This window comes from Pelecanus crispus, chromosome W (genome assembly GCF_030463565.1).
Source record: "Pelecanus crispus isolate bPelCri1 chromosome W, bPelCri1.pri, whole genome shotgun sequence".
Lineage (NCBI taxonomy): Eukaryota > Metazoa > Chordata > Aves > Pelecaniformes > Pelecanidae > Pelecanus > Pelecanus crispus.
In genome coordinates this window covers 18,632,062-18,654,759 of record NC_134675.1, presented here as the reverse complement: position 1 = coordinate 18,654,759, position 22,698 = coordinate 18,632,062, and the positions used below count along the sequence as shown (strand labels likewise).

At 43.3% G+C, this 22,698-nt stretch overlaps 1 protein-coding gene across 1 annotated transcript in view; it reads right to left on the bottom strand.

Annotated features, from left to right (window-relative positions):
- Positions 1-22,698, bottom strand: part of LOC142596469 (amyloid-beta A4 precursor protein-binding family A member 1-like) — a 23,455-nt gene extending 757 nt beyond the window's left edge. The window contains 4 exon segments of the mRNA XM_075725590.1: positions 1,173-1,318; positions 5,138-5,177; positions 8,762-8,860; positions 21,547-22,698. Of these exon segments, the coding sequence (XP_075581705.1) occupies positions 1,173-1,318; positions 5,138-5,177; positions 8,762-8,860; positions 21,547-22,698 (1,437 nt within the window).

Here is a 22,698-nt window from a genome sequence, read left to right as displayed (position 1 = left end):
CATGCATTAGGCTGGGGCACCCCTCTGCGCATAGCTAAAATAAGAGAATAAATTCCCTTGGTAATTCTATGCTAAGCATCCTTGTCTCCCTCCTCGGCTGGTGAAGAACTGACTTTTACACCCCTGAGGACTCCCTTGAGCGGTCTCCCTTGAGCAGTTGTGGCATATACATTTGCTTCTTCAAGAGCAGCTGGAAAAAGCAAAGGCTGCTTACAAAGACTATGCAGATAGACGTTGGTGACCAGCACCAGACTTTGTGGTTGGGGACTATGTTCGGTTGTCTGGTGAACATGTTCATTGGGTGCGCGTTTTTTCTAATTTAGACTACCATTATCTTGGCCTATATAAAATCGTGGCCCAGGTTAGTCCAGTCGCATTTTGTCCGCAGCTTCCACGTGCTCTCAAGATTCACCCTGTTGTTCACATCTCCCCGTTAAAACCCATTCACCCAGATCCCTTCTAGCGGCAACCTTGACCTCTGCCTCCAATTACGGTCCAGGGCCAGAGAGAACATCACATCTGGGCTATTTTGGATTCCAGGATATCCTGGGGTACCCTGCAGTATTTGATTGATTGGGCAGGGTATGGCCCGGAGGACCATTCCTGGGAGCCTGCGTCAGAAGTGCATACCCCAGCTAAGGTTCAGGCTTTTCGTGTCCATTATCCTGCTAAGCCAGGTCCGCTGGAGGGTGTGGGGGCACACCCTTGGTGGTGGTGGTGGGGTGTCAGGTTTATGCTTGTATCTGTTCAAAGGAGATAATAATGTTTTGTAAATAGTATGTCTACATCTGCCCTTGGTTTGTTATCAGGAGAGCTAATAAAACTGGCTAGCAGGCAGAGCTCAGCCTCTTTGAGCTATTACTTGCCTAGAGCCTTTGAATGGTATGTCTTTGTCTCTCATTTTGGGCCTGCCCTGACAATTATAAATTTTTGGCTAACAGAATAGAGAAGAAGTTGTACTGTACAAATTAGAATTATCTGGAACTTTTTTCCTTTCACTCTTGTTCCAAAAGCAGCATTAAATAAGTGGTTTATCTTGCAAAAAGAAAGATTAGTCACTTAATGTTTCTGAACCCACAGATAACCCAACATGAGAAGACTTAAGCGTACAAGAAGTTCACAGCTGCAGCTTTAAAACACCAACTTGGGAAACAGCAAGAGTCATCCCTCACCTTGATTCTGCTGACAGCCTCTTGCGCCTGCATCATTCTCACATTCTTGGAGGGAGTTTTGTCAGAAAGGAGTTGAGTGGAGCCGAGGTAATTGGCAGCAAAAATTATTCCATCAATCAAGTCTTCAGGATCACAAGGTCCGGGAACTACAAATACAGGGGGGAAAAATCGCATTAAACCATGGTTAAAAAAATAATATTCTGACTACTTGAGCCTGTACCTAAGAGCTGTAAATGCTCCTCTGAACTACTTCACTTTAGCATGATGGCATGACAACCAATACTTTTAATCAAGGCATACAAAACACCGAGCATGTCTTCTCAACATCTCTCCAGCAGAAACTAATTGCTAATTCAATTTCTCACAATAGATCATTCTCCTATAAGGCAGGGTTCACTCTAGAGCAAAATAACCTCTTTAGTTTTGTTCTTACATAGAAACAAGAATACTTACATTGTTCTCTCAGCACTTTGAACAGGTAGTGGAATCTCCTCAAGAGTGCTTTACAATTATGATACACCACCCCCCCACACCCCCCCCAATAGAGGAGATCAATATTATCAAAATCACACTCGTTCCCAACAAGGGTATTGTGTTGGGGCGGGGACGGGGGGAGGTGTTAAACAAAAATATGTTGATGGTAAATATACAGAGCAAGGGCTCTTGCGTTTGGAAAAAGCTACTGTCTTAGTCCTGCAAGATACTTAATGACTTCAGCTCTCATCAGCTTCTGTGTAAAGTCAAAAGTCAATGAGGTATTTATCACCTCACAAGTCAGTACAGAGAAACATGTATAATATACAGGTTTTCAGGTGTTTGGGGATTATATCTGCAGAAGACAGGGCTTTTCTCTATATATGTTAAAATTCTCATGATCTGAGAAAAAGGAAGGTTTATGCAAGAAGCTTCTTGTTTTGCTACAAGTAAGAAAAAAAAAAATCTATGTTCAAGGCCAGTGAAAATGTACAGATAATCATCATTTGAGAGAATTTGAGACAACTGGTAAAATTGTCTATATTTTATCAAGAAGTATAAACTGGTTTTGCTCTCTGTTTTGCTAGGAACAAAACCTGATCCTTTCAGAACAGAGTCAACTCAAGAGTTAGCCTGAGATTTAAAAGGTGCTAAAGCTTGAAGTTGAACATAATACAAAAATGCCAATTTTCTTCTAATTCACTAAAGATGACATTAACAAGGACTTAGAACTTTACCCCCAAAAGAATATGTCATTATTAAGTTAATAAAAAAATTAGTAGCTAGAGCTAAATCTTAATCACACTCATAATATACACACAGATATGAGTACATACGCAAACTTTATCATGAAGCTTTCCCAATTTATGGCTTCTTTATAGATGAAGGTTTATGACTACTGATTTTGAGGTACCTTGAGTGTCCTAAATCTGTTCAGATACTACATAAATGGACAAAAAAAAAAAGAAAGTAATTATGGTCACTAGTCACTTTCAAGAATGAAACCCAAAGGAATGGAATTTATATTGTTAGGGCTGCAGGCAAATGATTGGGCCACTGATTAGGCTGTGGCCCAAGATTCAGCTAATTGAACAGGATGTGGAAAGCTACTGGCCCTGACATGAGAAGTTGCCAGACGTGACAGGTAACAGAGTGAGAAGCTGCCAAAAGTTACAGGCAGCACCATGAGGGATGGCTGGATTGCACTGGTGGTTAAGGGTGAGCTACGTGAGACTTCACAGACACCTGACAGGGAGCACTGGGGGGCCTTTGGGAGCGTGGAACCTTGCAAGGCCAGCAGTGCCTGGGTAACTGTAGCATATAAAGCTGGGAGTGTCTAGGGGCTAGTATCAGAAATACCAAATTTGGGTATGGATGTAGCAAAACGGACCAGTGGGGAAAACGTAATTAGAGGTGGGTTGTTTATTTGGGAGGGGACCAGGGTGGAGAATGGGAGGGATCAAGGTAGATGAGGGGGGAAGTACAAGCATGGGAAAATGGAGAAAAGGGGGGGATAGAAGAGGCCAGTCGCATGTAAGCAGGCTGCCAGTCAGTACACTTGTTTGACTGAGCCTTGTGCCTGATCACTGCAGTCTGTCCTGTCTTCTTATTAAATCCTTTTTCTTAATTCATTTTTCTGTGTGCTCTCACCCTCTATCCTATGTGAGCACTGCAAGGTCTAAGTGCCAGCAACTGGAGAAGGGGCCACAAGTCACAGGGCCCATAGGTCTAGGTGCCAACAACCGGAGGAATCAGGGTGTGTTTATATTTCCCTAATGAATTTTAATACTCTGTGTGTATGTGTGTAATTTGCTAGCAAACATCAACCTGGACTAGCTGTCAAGTAGGAGACCTGCATCTGGAAAGACTCAAGGTGTGGGTGAGGGGCCCCAAGTCCAGACATGGATATTAGAAAGGGAGATACAAGGGTGACAAAAAGGAGGACCATGCAATGGGAAAAAGGGTAATAAAGTATGTAAATCATGTGATCTGTGGTGTTTGTGGTGCCCCATTGGGCAACCCTGTTCTTGATCAGTCACTGCAGTCTAAATCAGGACAATGAACAAAACCTGTTGTTCTGACCATATGACACATGTCAAACCTGCTTCCATGATCAGGACGACTGGGGGGGGGGGTTGGGGTGCTTTCCCTGGCTATCAGGGGAACACCCAGATGGGATAGAGCAAGCATCCTGATATCACTATGTTGGTGCCCGTTCCAGGCCTGACAGCATCAGCATCTTACCAACCACTTCCAACCAACCACATACCATCTAGGAGGGGTACATATTGGCATATTATTGTTCAAGCCCTGAAACTATACAGCATTTTAATTGCTGATATTTGTTACTCTATGCATAAAGGCCTTATCACCACTTCCATTACCAAACCCTTTACAGCATAGTTCTTGATCAAAACTCAAAATCTTAAACATAGGGTGAAAGAGGTACAGATAAGACAGGAAGCATATTCAAGAGGAAAGAGGAACACGGTTTATTTTTCTGAGATGTGAACACACTTGCAGAACAACAGTATTGTTCTCCACAAGCCCCCCTCCGTACATTATGTGAGAGTATGAAATTATCTGTTGAATAAAAGTGTAGTGCAGGTGAAAGTTTTTTCAGACTGTCAATTACCTGCATAAAAACAGTGTGTTCAATGTTTTAAGCAACTGCCCACTGGACCAATATCTCAAAGAATGCTAAGAGATTTTTTTATTTGTTGGGGGGCAGGGACACACTTTTAAGATGGTCCATGACAGAGACAGGGCTGTTTACCAGCGACAGATCCTTCATTGGTTTGAATTTCCAAACCTCAGCTAGTTTCAAAGCAATCTATGTTATTTAGACCAGTTCATCTGGTCACAGGTTCTAAAATATGCAACCTATACTTTTAAGGACTAAACCAATGCCAAAATTTACAGTCTAAAGACAGTACACTGTAAAGCAATCAAGGAATTCGAAGACATTCCAAACTAAATATGACATCAGCTTTTTTTTTTTTTTTTTGCCATTCTATAAAGCATAAGGGTTATTTAATCAGAGGATAAGTAAGTACCTGAAAATCAGTGCAAGTTTTCTCCTATTTGCCTGCCAATTAAATCTCAGTTTTGTGGAGATTTTGACTGTTTTGTCTAACCTCTATTCCTTATCAGACAACAAATTACTCTCTACACACACATTCACATACATTATGAATTCCATGGCGGGTTTTTTAAAATCAGTGATTTAAATTATAACAATAACCCAGTAGAAAGGTGGCAGGAGCCATCAATAAAATGTTACAAAATAAGAGAGAGAGATTTTACTCAACTTCCAAAAAAGCCTACTAGGGTTTAATTCAAGTTCCAAGTTGGACACAGTTTAATCTAAATCAATTCATCCAACCTTAGCAAGTTTTATGTTCCGCACATAAAAATAAAGTTCTATATATTAAAAACATTGGAGTTCTTCATATAATGAAAAGAAATTTAAGTTATGAAATATATCTTACCTTCAACATATGTTGGGAATGAAGCCAAGCTTTTTCTGGACTGTAATCAAGACAAATAGGATTTCAAACAGAAACAAATTATGCTTAAATACACATTAAAAATTCCTCCATAAAAATGAAATCACAGTAATAGTTATTAGCAAAAGATGGTGAGAGTTTATTAGGAAATTATTTATTTTTAAATTAAAAGTCTGACCAATTATTAGAGGGTTATTATCCCTAAATATGGTATATTCTATTAACATGTTCATCAAGCAGGTAACACACTACATTATTTTGAATTGGCTCTTGGTGTTTGGCAACATGCTTCCTGACTACTAATTAGTGCTGTGCTCTCTTTAACAAACAGAAATACAGGAAAATACATAATCTCTCAAAGACATTTTCCAAATAAATCCGTATGGAGATATTTAAAATGGACCAATACTATTATTATTCATGTCAAAAAGCATTGACCTGCTCTGTTAATTATGAACCAAATTTAATTACTTATTAGGATTGTTTTTGACAGGCTATGCAGCCACCTATATCCGCTGGAGTAAATGCATTTAATAACAGTCCTACACTGATTATGTTTATTCTGTAATAAGCACAAAAGTACATATAAACATGCACGATTTAGACAATGAAAACTGCAAGCAAGGTATTTATTCCTTGTTTGTTTAATCAAGTAAAGAATCAAGTAAAGTCTCACTTTCATGAAAGGTGGACTAATATAAAAAAAAAAAAAAAAACCAGAACGTCCGTCCTACATTTGTAGACACACAGACTAAAATAATGCCTCATTTCCAATTGTAATTTTCTATGAAAGACTCTGTGGTAACAATATAAACATCTAGAAATGATAACTTCAGGGAGACTCACCATTTTGTTATATTCAACAATATATAGATATGGGAGAATTTACTAAAGACAACTTTGTATAAAAAAACCATGGTAATAGGTACACTAAAGCATATGCTGCTATTAAACCTTTTTGAAATAAAAGTTTTGGATAAGCCAAGCATTACAAGGTGTTGACAAACCTGAACCTCATTCCACAATGCATTAAATTTTGAGCAAGTCCTCTCTCTCTCTCTCTCTCTCTCTCTCTCTCTCAAAACAAGATCCATGTACGATCAAGATAAAGTCCAGTGTCTCTGAAGAGGTTCAGTTGCATTTACATATTCACGTATATACCAAGTTGTTTTCCTTTGTGATAGGCAGTTTAACAGGTTCTGTACGCTTGTGACAAATCAATCACTTGGGAAGTGCACACTTATGTGACAGGTAAATGACTAATCCAGTGAGTCTTTTCCATTTATTGTTACAAGGACGTGAGGAATAAGTAATATTTTTCATCCTACTACACTGTCCTCACTGTAAAATAATTGGTGGCAGGAAAACAAAAGGCACATGAAACAGAAAACAGAGCCTAGAGAACCTTAAAATACTTGGCCTTTCCTCATGAAAGAGAGTTGCTGAGTTGTCCAGCAAAACCATGAAAGCTCTTGTGGTGGATTTGGCAGTGTCAGGTTTATGGCTGGACTCGATGATCTTAAAGGTCTTTTCCAACCTAAATGATTCTATTCTGTTCTCAGAGACAATATCAGCAGAGAGAAATTTGTGACTAAGTAATGATTGCCTGTTGTCAAAATGTTTAAGGGAAATCAAGTGCTGAGAGGACACAAGCATTTATTTTCAAATCAAGAGTGGCTGTTCTTTGGCTATTCAATTTGTTGTGATGACTTCATTTTTACTGTGCCACCTATACCCACTTCAATAATTGCACGCAATTGCTGCTACTGTGATGCTAGCAGAGATTCAATTAGCTGGATTCTGACAGGCCTAGAGAACAAAGCAACTGTACACTTCCAAAAAATCAGAGGCAGCTTATCCACATAAGTATCCTTTTCAAAGCATACATATAATTTTTTTTAAAAGACTCAAGGCCTAACCAAATTTTATGTATATAATTACAGGTTTGACAGATATTCAGTAACCTGACCAGCCAATAAAACTTCATTTCAGGATAAAGCTGTGTAAACTAACATCAAATTAATGTTTTTATTACAAAGGCTCTACACAGACAATTTTTTTCATTCATTATCCACGTCAAGAAACACTGATAAAACTAAAGTAATAACAAGGTATCAGATAACGTTACTGAAAAGTGGAATCAATTTTTAATTATATATCCATGAGTAATAAAAAAATAGGTCATTAATGTTGAATTACTGCTTTTGTCCATCAACTGAACACTGTAAAATTTACATTTTAAAAAAAGGGTTTGTTAAGACCTAAAAGTGTTTCCCAAAAATGATGAGGCTTTGTCATTATTATTTTTGTAAGGGAGGTACTAAACCATGCAGTGTTGCTTATTTGCGTGGAAAAAACCCCAGCACCCCTCAACACATCTGACTGAAATTACTCCAAAAGTTTATTACTTTTAACACTGTATGTGATCACGTATTGAAAACTAAAATGGGTAGCATCTTGTTTGTTTTTTCCTTTGAGTAAGATTAACGATATCTAACAGCTGTAAGCCTTTAGAGTTGTCACAAAGCAACTACATCTGTAAAGTGAATAAAGCCAGAGGCTTTGGCAAGCTAAAGAATATTGTAGATGAAATCATAATGACACAATCCAATACTGTTGAAGGCTTTGGTGCAGGATAAATTAAGGACAAAATTCTTAAGTCTTCTGAAAGCTTCCATCCCCTTCTAAATGCAAGCATAGATTTAAATTAATATATATACACACAGGCTACAAGCTTTTTTCCCCCTAGATGATAAAGAAGAAAAAAAAAAAAAAAGAATGGACTAAGTCTTGTTTAAATTTCAACCAATATTTCTGGTTACAGTAGATTGGTTTATTCATTTGTAGAAGATACCATGCTGTTAGCTGATAGCTAAGCACAAGTTATCTATCAGCAACTGTGTCTACTTGCTTACAGATGTCTGTTAACAAATCTAACATTGAAGTCTGAAAAAAAAAAATTCTCATCTCATATCAGTGAGATAAGAAGTATTTCTCATCTCATCTCAGTGGAACTACTGCAGTGTGGAAACCTGCCAGGTACAGGCCTTGACAAAAAAAGTGAAGTGTGTAGCTTGCTTTCAAGGAGCCCAGAGTCAGGACTCCTAGATTCTAGTTCCAGTTCTGCCTGTGAATCATTGGCAGGCTATTGAGAAATCACTTACTTGTTCCTATGGGTCAGTTTGCCCATCAATAAGATTAAATTGCTACATTGGAAAGGCCTATTCACCTGGTTGAGAAATGTTATTTTCTTTATGGCAAGATATTCTGCAGAGATAAGGAAGAGGGCTAGCTCCTCTTGCCCTGAATACAGAGGTGACGTTGGCAGCTGTTCCTCAGTAAATCAATACCCTCTAGCCTGTTAAACAAGTGTTGTTGCGGCCAAACACAGAGTAAGGAATGCCATTGCAAATGGTCTTAGATATAGTATGTTACGCATTCAGTCAGACAGGGAGGCAAGCACAAAGGAAAAACATCAAATCAGTTTTTTCTTTTTGTTGCTGTTTTGGTACAAGAGAGGAGATTACACATGTACAAAGAGGTAAAGAAAGCAGAATGGCATAAGCAATACAGACGAGATGGTGGCTTTTAAAAAGATTGCACTACCTCTTTATTAGTGGAGGTCTCTGCTGTACTGCAGACATCCTGATGATGTTGCCTACTTGGCTCAGCACTCCAGGGTGAAGAGGAATCAGGAGACAGAGACTAGACATGGTAAGAAAATAAAATTACATAATTTGAGTGACTGATGTAGAAATATCTCTGGTTTGGCAGTGGGAATAAGAAATGAGGAAAACACCAAAACATGACAAACACTCTCTGAAGTGTTATAGCCCTTCCTTTCCATTGCAACGATCACACACAGTCTATTGGGACTTATCTAAACAGCTAAATCGTCACAGAAAACTTTTTTCTTTGTCAATAATCTATTAAATTAAGCACGTTGAAAAATTAATAGCTGCCCTCAGTGGTCGACAACTGTGGTGGGTTGACCTCAGCCAGCTGCCACACACCCACCCAGCTGCTCTCTCACTCCCCCTCCTCAACAGAACAGGGGGAGAAAATAAGATGGAAAAGCTCATGGGTCGAGATAAAGACAGGAAGATCACTTACCAATTACTGTCACGGGCAAAACAGACTTGACTTGAGGAAAATTCCTTTAATTTTTGCCAATCAAAATAGATTTGGATAGTGAGAAACAGACAAGTTAAAACAACACTTTCTCCCCACCCCTTTTTCCCAAGCTCAACTTCACTCCTTCAGGGTTAGCTCAGTTGGTTAGAACATGGTGCTAATAACGCCAAGTTCACAGGTTCAATCCCTGCTTACTGCAGGGGGGTTGGGCTCGATGATCTCTCAAGGTCCCTTCCAACCCAAAGCATTCTATGATTCTATGATTCCTGACTCCTCTATTTCCCACACCCCGAGCAACACAGGGGGGATGGGAAACGGGGGATTTAGGTCAGTCAATAACAGTTCCTCTCCACCACTCCTTCCTCCCTCACACTTTTCCCCTGCTCCAGCATAGGTCGTCTCCACAAGCTGCAGTTCCTTTCAGGAAAAATCTGCTCTAGCGTTGGTTTTCAGTTCCTTCAGGAAATATCTACCTGCTCCGGCGTGGGGTCCTCCACAGGCCCCAGTGTGGATATCTGCTCCGGCGTGGGGTCCTCCACAGGCCCCAGTGTGGATATCTGCTCCGGCATGGTCTCTTCCACAGGTTGCAGGGGAATATCTTCTCTGGTGCCTGGAGAACCTCCTCCTGCTCCTTCTTCTCTGACCTTGGTGTTCATACTACTGTTTCTCACTTTTTCCCCCCCTCACTCCTCTGCTCGTCATCTGGCATTTTTGTCCCTTCTTAAATGCTTTCACAGAGGCACCACCAACTTCGCTGACTGGCTCAGCTTCAGCCTGCTGTGGGTCCATCAACAAGCGGGCTGGAACCAGCTGTGTCCAGCACAGGGCAGCCCCATACCTCTTCCCACAGAGACCACTCCTGCAGCCCCCCCGCTACCAAAACCTTAACTAAATCTTAGTGGAGAAACCATCTTTCAGACTATTTCCCCCACTCATTCACTATCATAAAGAATGTTCTTCTCTGTTCTAACTATAAAACTTCCATCAGACATCATATACTTGGGAAAGTCATATTAGAAAAATAAAGCAATCAGTGCAGGCAACCAGTATCATGAATTTTCTATCTCTATGTGATCCACCAGCAAATACCTTGGTAAGCTGCTATGAGAAATGCTATCATACTAATAGGAGACTCCTATGGAATGCTGCTAATATTAAAGAGCTATAGCTAGGTATCCAAAGTCAAGAGTAGTAAGTACTTTAGTGAAAATATGATACAAAAATACAGCATGTAAAAGAGTATAAAGCTTTGACCCAGCAAGTATTTCAAAACCAGATCTTTAGGAGATGTGGCAGTGCAGATGTCACAAGGTGAATCCTCAGAGGAAGCTTTAGTATTCAGTTATGCACGCTGTTTTTTCTTTTTAGCCCAGCCTCAGCAAAATGAAAGCACAGAGGTACAATATACAACATACACTACAGCAGTAGCTTTTATACCAATAGCAAGAAAAATTTGATAAATCATTTATATTCTAAACTGACTTGTAAAGTGCTTTTTTCCAGGAGTCTTAATAATAATAAGCACCTGCAACCTTTTTTTTCTCCTCCTTGAAGACCTACCTATATTTCTCTTTTAGCCCAGTACATCCAAAAATTCTCCATCTTAATTGCATTGCTTCAGTCTAACAATGTGATCCACTTCACCTGAGAGTCCTTCACTGCCCTTTACAATGGGATTTAATAACAAAACTCATAATAGGAAAGGCAATAGCACTGTGTTGCATCAAACCCATCCTGCTCAACCCAGCTGGTTAGAATGTCTTCTAATACTAAAATCTTCTCATTTTAGAAGAGTGATGCTGTTTACCAATTTTTTGCAGTAGTATATCTCAAGACCTATGATCTCCGCACTGCATACATCTTCTATTTGTACCTTTAAATGCCTCCTTCCCATACTCAGCTAAGAGCATTCACAACATACAATTTCCAGGTGGAGATAGCTCTTGCCCATCATTCTTCCCTAGGAGACTACTTTGAAGATACAGGGCCCTGCCCTTCCAGAGGGATGAGAGTATATACCTAGGAGAACCATTGCCTTTTCTAAAGGGAATCCCTGTATGCCATTCTCTCTGATGTGTATGTGCCAAAAAATCCATGCTGGTCCATCATGCATTATTCAGGAGGGCATGGACTGCACTTCTCCAGTTCTGTGCACAGAATATCTAATCTAACTGCACTGCATAGACTTTTCCATACAGTGTCAGTTTCTCAATGTCGTTACTCCTGCTGCTGTGCAAAATGAACTGATATTGTATTTAAAAACAGATGATACAAAACTGGGAGAAGTGGCTGATACTCCAGAGGGTTGTGCTGCCATCCAGAGGGACCTTGACAAACTGGAGAAATGGGCCGACAGGAACTTCATGAAGTTCAGCAAAGGGAAATGCCAAGTCCTGCACCTGGGGAGGAACAACCCAAGACACCAATACATGCTGGGGGCCACCCAGCTGGAAAGCAGCTAGGCAGAAAAAGACCTGGGGGTCCTGATGGACACCAAGTTGAGCATGAGCCAGCAAAGTGCCCGCACAGCAAAGGCAGACAACAGCATCCTGGGATGCATTAGGAAGAGTGTCACCAGCAAGTTGAAGGAGGTGATCCTTCCCCTCTACTCAGCACTGGTGAGGCCACACCCAGAGTCCTGTGTCTAGTTCTGGCCTCCCCAATACAAGAAAGACATGGACACACTGGAGCCAGTCAAGCAAAGGGCCACGAAGTCGATTAAGGGATTGGAGCTCTCTCATGCAAGGAGGGGATTAGAGAGCTGGGACTGTTCATCCTGGAGAAGAGAAGGATCAGGGGTGATCTTATCAATCTATATAAATAGCTGATGGGAGGGTATAAAGACAACAGAGCCAGGCTCTTCTCAGTGGTGTCCAGTGACAGGACAAGAGGCGATGGGCACAAACTGAAACACAGTAAATTCCACACTTTTTTTTTTTTTTTTTTTTTTTTAAATACACCATTAAGGTCATTGAACACTGGAACAGATGGTGGAGTCTGCATCCTTTGAGATACACAAAACCCGACTGGACAATATCCTGGGCAACCCACTCTAGCTACCTCTGCTTTGAGCAGGGGGGCTGAATGAGAAAATCTCCAGTGGTCCCTTACAACCTCTGATACTGTCCCTCACAGCATTCTTCTGGACAAGTTGTCCAACTGTGAGATGAACACGTACATGGTGTGCTGGGTGAAGAACTGGCTGAAGGGCAGGGCTCCAAAGTTGTAGTGAATGGGGCTACATCTGGCTGGCGACTGGTCACCAGCGGTGTTCCTCAGGGCTCAATTCTAGGGCCAGTTCTGTTCAATGTATTTATCAATGATCGAGTTGAATGCACCATTAGCAAGTTAGCTGATGATACCAAACTGGAAGGTGCTGTTGACTCTCTCGAGGGACAAGAGGCCTTGCAGAGGGATCTGGATAGATTGGAGCATTGGGCTATGATTAATGGGATGAAATCTAACAAGAACAAATGCCAGATTCTGCACCTGGGATGGAATAATGCCGGGCACAAGTATAGATTGGGGGGGGAGTGGCTGGAGAGCAGCCCTGCAGAAAGGGACCTGGGGGTGCTGGTTGACAGCAGGCTCAATAGGAGTCAGCAGTGTGCCCTGGCAGCCAAGAGGGCCAACCGCATCCTGGGGTGCATCAAACGCAGCATAACCAGCCAGTCAAGAGAGGTGATTATCCCTCTGTATTTAGCATTGGTGCGGCCTCACCTTGAGTACTGTGTGCAGTTCTGGGCCCCACAATTTAAAAAAAGGATGTGAAGGTCCTTGAATGCGTCCAGAGGAGGGCAACAAAGCTGGTGAAAGGGCTGGAAGGCATGTCCTGTGAGGAGCGGCTGAGGACTTTGGACTTGTCTAGTTTAGAGATAAGGAAGCTTAAGGGCGACCTCATTGCTCCCTGCAGCTTCCTGAGGAGGAGAAGTGGAGAGGGAGGTGCTGATCTCTTCTCCCTGGTATCCAGTGACAGGACGCGTGGGAATGGTTCAAAGCTGCGCCAGGGGAGGTTCAGGCTTGACATTAGGAAACATTTCATTACCGAGAGGGTGGTCAAACACTGGAACAGGCTTCCTAGAGAGGTGGTCAATGCCCCACGCTTGTCAGTGTTTAAGTGGCATTTGGACCATGCCCTTACTAACATGCTTTAACTTTTGGTCAGCCCAGAAGCAGTCAGGCAGTTGGACTGAAACAGTCTATTCTATTGAATTCTATTCTATTCTATTGAATTCTATTCTATTCTATTCTGTTCTATTGAATTCTATTCTATTCTACTCTACTCTACTCTTCTATTCTATTCTATTCTATTCTATTCTATTCTATTCTATTCTACTCTACTCTACTCTACTCTACTCTACTGTACTCTGCTCTACTCTATTCTATTCTATTCTATTCTATTCTATTCTATTCTATTCTATGATTCTATGAAAAGGAGGCACTTATGAGGCCATATCCAGTGATGGCCATGTCTTGCTTAAAAAAGATTTCTGGTTAATAGAAGTTAGAAAGATAAGCAATCTTATCGTTTCACTTGAGTTAGGATTTTTCTCAAGCTTCAAAGACATTTAGCCCAAGGATACTAACATATCTTTCAATTTTCCTCAAATACACAAGTATACAACTACAACAGAAATGTCTGGAGATGTCTGGAGCTCACTCATCCCCTCTGAAAGTATACATCACCGAATGAGATTGCACAAGGCACTTGTCAGTAAATACTTCACATCATTCAATATTAAATAGGTACCTGAATAGATTATTTATTCACAGAAGTTTGTTACTGACCTTCTACATCACGTGACTACACATTTTATTATGACAGAATTGTCCATGAGGACTGAGCTTCTAGCATTTTTCTTTTTCATATGCCTACAAAGCATTTCTTTTGGAGAAAAATACATAGAATCACAGAATCATAGAACAGCCCAGGTTGGAACGGATCTCAAAAGATCATCTCGTCAAAACTGTCATGGGAAAGGGAGCCTAGATGAGATTATCTAGCACCTTGCCCAATCACATCTTGAAAGCCTCCAGCAATGGGGACTCCCTGGGGAGGTTATTCCAGTGAATGATTGTTCTCACTGTAAAAAATTTCTTTCTTATGTTGAGATGAACCCTCTCCTGGTGCAACTGGTACTCGTTGCCCCTTGTCTTCTCCTTGTGGCTCTTTGTGAAGAGAGAGCTTCCATTCTCTTTGTAGCCACCCTTTAAGTACTGGAATACTGTGATGAGGTCCCCCCGAGCCTTCTCTTCTCCAGGGAGAACTATCTCCTTCAGTCTTTCCTCATAGGGCAGGTTCTCCAGCCCTTTGATCATCTTCGCGGCCCTCCTTTGGACCCTCTCCAGCCTGTCTGCATCTTACTTGAATTGTGGGGACCAGAACTGGACACAGTACTCCAGGTGCAGCCTGACAAGCACTGAGCAGAGTGGGATGACCACGTCTCTATCTCTGCTAGTAACGCCCCTGCAGATGCAGCCTGGGATCCAATTTGCCTTTGTTGCTGCAGCAGCAGCGCGCTGCTGACTCATGTTCAGCTTGTTGTCCACCAGGACCCCCCAGGTCCCTTTCAGCAAGGCTGCTCCCCAGCCACACAGATCCTAGCCTGTACTGGGCTCTTTGGTTATGTCGTCCCAGGTGCAGGACTTTGCACTTGTCTTTGTGAAACTTCATACTGTTCTTGCTAGCTCACCCTTCCAGCTTGTCCAGGTCTCTCTGTAAGATGGCTCTCCCTTCTGACGTGTCCATCTCACCACCCAGTTTAGTGTCATCAGCAAACCTGGCGAGGGTGCTTTCAATCCCATTATCCAGATCATTTATGAAGACGTTGAACAGCATGGCCTTGGGCAACGTCAGCCACTTCTCTTAACACCCTGGGGTGGATTCCATCTGGGCCCGTAGATTTATGTGGGTTGAGCCCTTGCAAGAGGCCGCAGACCAGCCCTTCCTCCACTGGTGGGTCAACACATGCATCGCTGTAGCTACTTGATCCTGTGATCTGGTGTCCAGCTACACCGGTAAAGACAGAGGCAAAGAAGGTATCGAGAATATCTGCCTTGTCAGCATTATTAGTAATGTGCACTGCTGTGTTGTTTTACTAACAAATGTCTGGGTAATTGAAGTCTCCCATGAGGATCAGGTTCTGTTGGCCTGAGACTTCCTTGAGCAGCCGAAGTAAGGTTTTGTCAGCCTCGTCATCCTGACTGGAAGGTCAGTAACAGATACCTAACATAAGATCGCCCTTGGTGATGATCCCTCTAATCTTGATCCAAAGGCATTTGATAGAACTTTCATGGTCTCCATAGCTCCATAGAGTCAAATTTTTATGTAAAGTGCAACTCCACCTCCTCTTCTTCCCTTCCTGTCTTTCCAAAAGAGTTTGTAGCCATCCATTGAGGTCTTCCAGTCATGTGAGTTTTCCCACCAAGTTTCTGTGATTCCTATGACATCATAACTCTCAGGCTGAGCACAGAGCTCCAGTTCCTCCTGTTTCTTTTCCAGACTATGTGCATTGCTATACATGTACTTGAGGTGGCTGGACTTAAGGTTCTTGCCTTTGGAGAGGGTTAGGGAGCATTCCTCACTGCTCTCGTTAGGTGCACTCATCCTACCTGTTGCTTAAGAATATGCAGGTGTCACGGTTTTGGACACTCCCCCACCCCCAATTTTGTTAATTTAAAGCACGATTCATTAAGCCAATCTGCTAGCAAAGATTCTCCTGCCTCTTCTAGATATGTGGATCCCATTTCTCTCCAATAGACTGTATACATCAAAGAACGCCCTGTGATCGTAGAAACCAAAGCCCTGGCGACGACACCAGCCATGAAGACAAGTACTGATCTGCATAACGCATCGAATTCTGCCTGCACCTCTATCCCTGACTGGCAAGACAGAGGAGAAGATCACTTGGGCCCCCAGGGCTCTGAAGTCCTGCTTGATCTTGCCCAGGCTACGCTTTTCCGTGTCATTGGTGCCCACATGGAAAAGAAGTAGGGGATAGTATAGTAGCCTCTGCTTTCAACCAGTTGTGGCAGTCTCTCTAGGACATCCCACATCTTGGCTCCTGGCAAGCAGCAAACTTCCCTTGACTGTATATTAAGCTGGCAGATGGGTGCCTCAGTGCCTCTCAGCAGAGAGTCACCCACTACTAGCACTCGCTGCTTCCTTTTGCAGCTTTTAGTATGTTCTGCTGGTGCAGTTTCTCCCTGTGAATCTCGCTCATTGGCTTTGTCCACTGCCAAGACTTCATATTTGTTGCTGGTTGGTACATATGAGGAAGGGGAGTGAAGTGACATCCTGTTCCCATGGGTCACTGGAGACCATGGCGCCTCCTTCTCCAAGGTGCTGTCTGTTCACTGTTGAAGCTCTTTGTCTGGTAGTCCTTGGAGGTCAGTGTCACGGGGACCTAGTATTTGTTCTTGCAAAGTCTCAAATAATACTCTATCTATTTCTTGTTCACCCTCCCTAATAACAGCATAGCCTGCTAACTTCCTCCTGCAGCTCCTCCACCCCCTTCCTGAGTGACTCCACCTGAGCACACCTTGCACAGGTGGAGCTTGCACCCTCCTCCACCCAGGAGGTGGGGTGTGCAGTCTTTGCAGCCCTCCATCTGGACAGCAGCTTCCCTAATAGGAAGCCCTGTCTGGGTGGCTGCCTCCACTCATCCCAGGCTAGCCTGGCTAGATAGCTGATTCCTGACTGCTGCAGAGCACAGCCCTTGCCTAGTCTCTACCACCATGCTTCTGACAACCTCAGGGCACTGCCTAATGAGCCCTTCTAATTCTCTGGAGACCTCAAGCTGCTGGGTAGGCTTGCACAGCCACCAGCTATCTGGGGTGACAGTCAGGGCTGCAGCCTAAGCCGAAAGGTGAGCAGAGCAAGCAGTAGCTCGATAACTGGCAGAGTCTGCAGCCCTTCCCACGCACCCTGCCGATACCACTCCCTGTTCACTGGCACTCCCTAGGGGCCGGTTATATACGGCTTCTTGCAGTTTGAACTGGCGCCGCAGGGACAAGCTGGCACTGCCCAACTTTTGCCCACCCCTCTCACGAGACCTGTCGCCTGCCAGCCGGTTTCTTCCCCACAGACAGCCCAAGAGAGGCCCAGAAACCCCCTCAGACACCCCCCCTCCCGCCCCCGGGTACCTCGCAAGCCTCGCAAGCCTCGCACTCCTCTCAGCATGCAGCAACTGCTGCTGCTGCTAGCGTCGGCTTACCGTGGTTTGAACCAGGGAAGAAATGACTGAAATCTGTAGGAATGCACACAAGAATTAAAACATAGTCATTACTATGGTTTTCTGATGGTTTTCCATGGGAAAAAAAAAAATGTCAGGAAACTACTAGCATGCTTTTACACAGCTGAAACACTATGCTTCTAAATCTGTTCCTATTTGTGGAATACTAGTTATTTGGTTTGAACATAGCTGGAAAAGCATAGGTATGTCTCATGTTTAAACTGCATGTAATCAATTTTTCATCATCTGAATTCCCTTTGATGCAGAAGAGACCGAGGTGTTTTGGGTATTTCTAATGGGAGCCTAGTGTCAGGGAGCAATAAGGACCAGCTGCTCTGCAAGAAAAGGTGAGCTGGGAATGGACCACAAGAATAAGGCAAGCAGGAGCAGTGACCTCACCAACAAGGAGCCAGGATGCAGAGCAGCAGGGCCAGAGACAGTGGTCAGGGTCAGACACAGTCCACTGATCACCCAGCAAGTCCATAGTGATGAGACAGGTCCAAGGCCAAGCCAGGAAGGAAGCCAAGCCGGTGGGTCCAGGTAATGCTCAGAATCACAGAGATCCAAGACCAGGCACAGACATAGCTGCTACACAGCTGTGTTGTAGCACAGGCAGGGGCTAGTGGTAAATGCCTCAGCTTAAAAGCAGCTCCCAGGGGAAAGTAGTGGAAGGCCCTCACTTCTAGCTTTCTTCACAACAGCTCTTATTGGTGAAGGAGCTGACCTTGGACTCAGCCAGGTAAACCCCCAGAAGGGAGGGAATGCAGTCCAGGCCCTGACACCTAGGTTACAAACATTTTATTTAAAAATTAAATTGATATTGATTTAAAAAGAAAAATAACCAAACAACAACAAACTTTTATCATTCCATGTTCTTCCAAACAAACAAACAAAGGTCACCAAAAAGTGTTCCACAGCAACAAGGAAGAGCGATGCAGATGTTTACAGTGCAGTCATCCTGGAGATAACTGAGTGGATTCACATTAGGGATGACTTTGGCCCACCAAATTTAGTCTATTGGTCCTTTTCATATCAGGCATAAATTTTAACACAGTTAAAAGTTGCTTATGAACTTACTTTATTAGGAATTTTAAAAAAACCTCGTAAACTTAATAGTTAAGATTACCTTCACAGAGCAGCAATAAGAACTGGAATGACAGGCTATGAACCTATTCTGATGAAAATTAGGCTTGATGCCAAGAAGTACAGAATTAATAAAATAAAACTATAAACCTGAACAGTGGCCTTTAACACTCAAGTCAGAGGAGAGAGATTACTTTACAATAATATGTCACAAGTACTCAGTGAGCCAACTAGGAAAGATGTCCTCCTAGACTTGTTATTTGTGAATAGAGAAGGACTCGTGGGAGATGTGATGGGAGGTGGCTGTCTAGGCCACAGTGATCACAAAATGGTAGAGATTAAAATTTTTGGTGTAATGAGAAAAAAAGGTCAGCAGAGTTGCTACCCTGGATTTCAAGAGAGCAAACTTTAAGCTACTCAGGGAGCTAGTTAGCAGTGTCCCCTGGGAATCGGCCTTTGAGGGCTTAGGGGTCCATGAGAGCTGGTCAGTTTTTAAGAACCACCTTTTAAAAGCACAGGAGCAGGCAATTCCACTGTGTCATAAGTCAAGAAAGCGGGGCAGAAGACCAGCTTGGCTGAACAGGGAGCTCCTCTTGGAACTCAGGAGGAAAAAGAAATTGCATGATCTCTGGAAGCGAGGTCAGGCTTCGCAGGAAGATTACAGAGCCGTGGTTCGCATATGCAGGGGGAAGACACGAAAGGCCAAAGCTCAACTAGAGTTGAAACTGGCCAGGGTTGTGTCAGACAACAAGAAAGGCTTTTTTCAGTATGTTAATAGCAAGAGGAGGTCTAAGGAAAACATTGGACCAATACTTGTTAATGATGGTCACCTGACTAATAGGGATGAAGAAAAGGCAAAGGCATTCAATGCTTTTTTTGCCTCAGTCTTTAATAATACTGATAGACCTTGGGCTGCCCGGCCCTCTGAGTTGGAGGACCACGAGTGCAGGAACAGTGACTTTCCATTTGTGGACACGGAAATTGTAAGGGACCAGCTGTATCAGCTGTATGTTCATAAGTCCATGGGGCCTGATGGGATTCATCCCAGAGTACTGAAGGAGTTGGCGGATGTTGCAGCAGGACCCCTCTGTGGGGGGGGAAGTAGTTTTTCTGGATTTTAGTAAGACTTTTGATACTGTCCCTCACAGCATCCTACCTGGACAAGTTGTCCAACTCTGACATGAGCAGGTACATGGTGTGCTGGGTGAAGAACTGGCTGAAGGGCAGGGCTCAAAAGTTGTAGTGAATGGGGCTACATGTGGCTGGCGACCAGTCACTAGCAGTGTTCCTCAGGGCTCAATTCTAGGGCCAGTTCTGCTCAATATTTTTGTCAATGTTCTGGATGCAGGAGTTGAATGCACCATTAGTAAGTTGGCTGATGATATCAAACTGGGAGGTGCTGTTGACTCTCTCGAGGGACAAGAGGCCTTGCAGAGGGATCTGGATAGATTGGAGCATTGGGCTATGATTAATGGGATGAAATCTAACAAGAACAAATGCCAGATTCTGCACCTGGGATGGAATAATGCCGGGCACAAGTATAGATTGGGAGAGGAGAGGCTGGAGAGCAGCCCTGCAGAAAGGGACCTGGGGGTGCTGGTTGACAGCAGGCTCAATAGGAGTCAGCAGTGTGCCCTGGCAGCCAAGAGGGCCAACCGCATCCTGGGGTGCATCAAACGCAGCATAACCAGCCGGTCAAGAGAGGTGATTATCCCACTGTATTCAGCGTTGGTGCGGCCTCACCTTGAGTACTGTGTGCAGTTCTGGGCCCCACAATTTAAAAAAAGGATGTGAAGGTCCTTGAATGCGTCCAGAGGAGGGCAACAAAGCTGGTGAAAGGGCTGGAAGGCATGTCCTGTGAGGAGCGGCTGAGGACTTTGGACTTGTCTAGTTTAGAGATAAGGAAGCTTAAGGGCGACCTCATTGCTCCCTGCAGCTTCCTGAGGAGGGGAAGTGGAGAGGGAGGTGCTGATCTCTTCTGCCTGGTATCCAGCGACAGGACGCGTAGGAATGGTTCAAAGCTGCACCAGGGGAGGTTCAGGCTTGACATTCTTGGTAGTGTAGGTTAATGGTTGGACTGGATGATCTTAAAGGTCTTTTCCAACCTAAACGATTCTATGATTCTATGATTCTATGATTAGGAAACATTTCTTTACCGAGAGGGTGGTCAAACACTGGAACAGGCTTCCTAGAGAGGTGGTCGATGCCCCATGCCTGTCAGTGTTTAAGAGACATTTGGACCATGCCCTTACTAACATGCTTTAACTTTTGGTCAGCCCTGATGTGGTCAGGCAGTTGGACTAGATGATCGTTGTAGGTCCTTTCCAACTGAACTATTCTATTCTGTTCTATTGAATTCTGTTCTATTCTATTCTATAATATAATGCATGAGGATTCAAAGCAAATCTCTAGAGACTACAAGGAGCTAAGGAGCCTGAATCTTTTCAGATCTGCATCTGTGACATTACCTAAATAATATTAACAAGTTTTTCATAGAAACTGTTAGCATTTTTATCTGACAGAAAACAAAACTCACAAGTCCAGAATTAACAGGAACACACAAGGTTATATACCGTAAGGTAAATTATTTGGTAGTTATTCTAATTATCCAGTGGATGTTAGGAAAAAAAAAATGTAGTAGCACTTGTTTCAGAAAATGTCAATAGAGCTTTCTGTGACAAATTCACCTCTAGTACAACTCTAATGAAGTCAGCAGTGTTTCATAAAAGAAAATTTCGTGCACTGCACAACATATACATATACTCCTTATGCAGCCTTTTAAGTAAACATTTAAAACATATACAGCATTACATACTTTACTGAGGAATAAAATCTCAGAATCACAGAAGAGTATAACCCTCTCAGTTTCACTGTAATGTATATTACGCGGTCCCTGTTCCTTTAATTGTAACATGTGAGCCTATAGCTCTGTATACTTACATCTCCATCTAGTGGCCTCTGATCATCACAGTCCCTGGTTGGGCTAATGTCCTGCCTCATCACCCAAATAGGTTCTTTTGGTTCATCAGGGGTATAAGGAGAACGAACAGTCCTTGTCTTCACTTCCTCAATAGCTTCTTTAATATCTTTGATAGCCAGCGATATTGCATCCCTTTTTTCCTTTCTGCACTTCTGTACTGACTCTCCTGAGTTGGGTGTGGCCCTAGAGCCAGCTGACAGTTGACCATTGCTTTCGTGCCCCCTGCCAGGGAGAGCATGAGCATGCTCCGAGCTCTGCTCTGCCTCTAGCATGTCTTCAGCAGCCTTGCCCAAGCTCTGAGAGCTCATACTGTGTTTCACCTCTGCCACAATCTGATCAATATCTTCCTCTTGTTCATAGCTGTCCATTCTTGGATATGGAGCAAACTCTGCCTCTTTCTCAGGGCTGTCCGACTCTCCATCAGATCGTTCATCATAATGGTGAAGGCGGGCACCAAGAGCTTCCTTGCGATAGTTGTCAGCTTCCTCCCTTTCCCACCCATAGAGCTGAAGGCCCTCCCTAACATCAAGGTCCAGCACATCCCCTATCTCCTCATACACATGCTCCTGCAGCCTATAGTCAGCATAAGGCTCAGCATACCGCTCATCCTCTCCTCGGTGGAGGGGCTGGTGAGCATAGACATAACCTGAGTATGCTGCATTCATGGCTTCCTCATGTTCAGTGGAGTGGAAATGTACATTATCAGGCAGTGTTTGATTATGAACAGCCTCAGTATGCTCTGCTTCAGCATTTTCTGTGTACTCCTCAGACTCAGACCTGTACTGCACTGCATATGTACTCTCATCCTCATTCTCCTGAACTATATCTACATCATAGCCATCCTCTGCTGTGGCTATAACATCCCCTTCCACCATGTCCATGTGATTATGGAAATCACTCTCAGTGCTGGCTGATCGAGCTAGCATCCCTTCCTCTTCCTGCCCAGACGGTACCCCTTGGTTGCTGTTTCTGTGCCTTGAATAGCAGATCACAGACTGTCATTCCTCTTCTACCTGTGAGTGCTCTGAGTCAGCTTCCACTGATTCATTCATATCTTCATTTGCTGGCTCTTTATTCACCTCCACCTCAGATGGTATGACCAAATAGTTCAT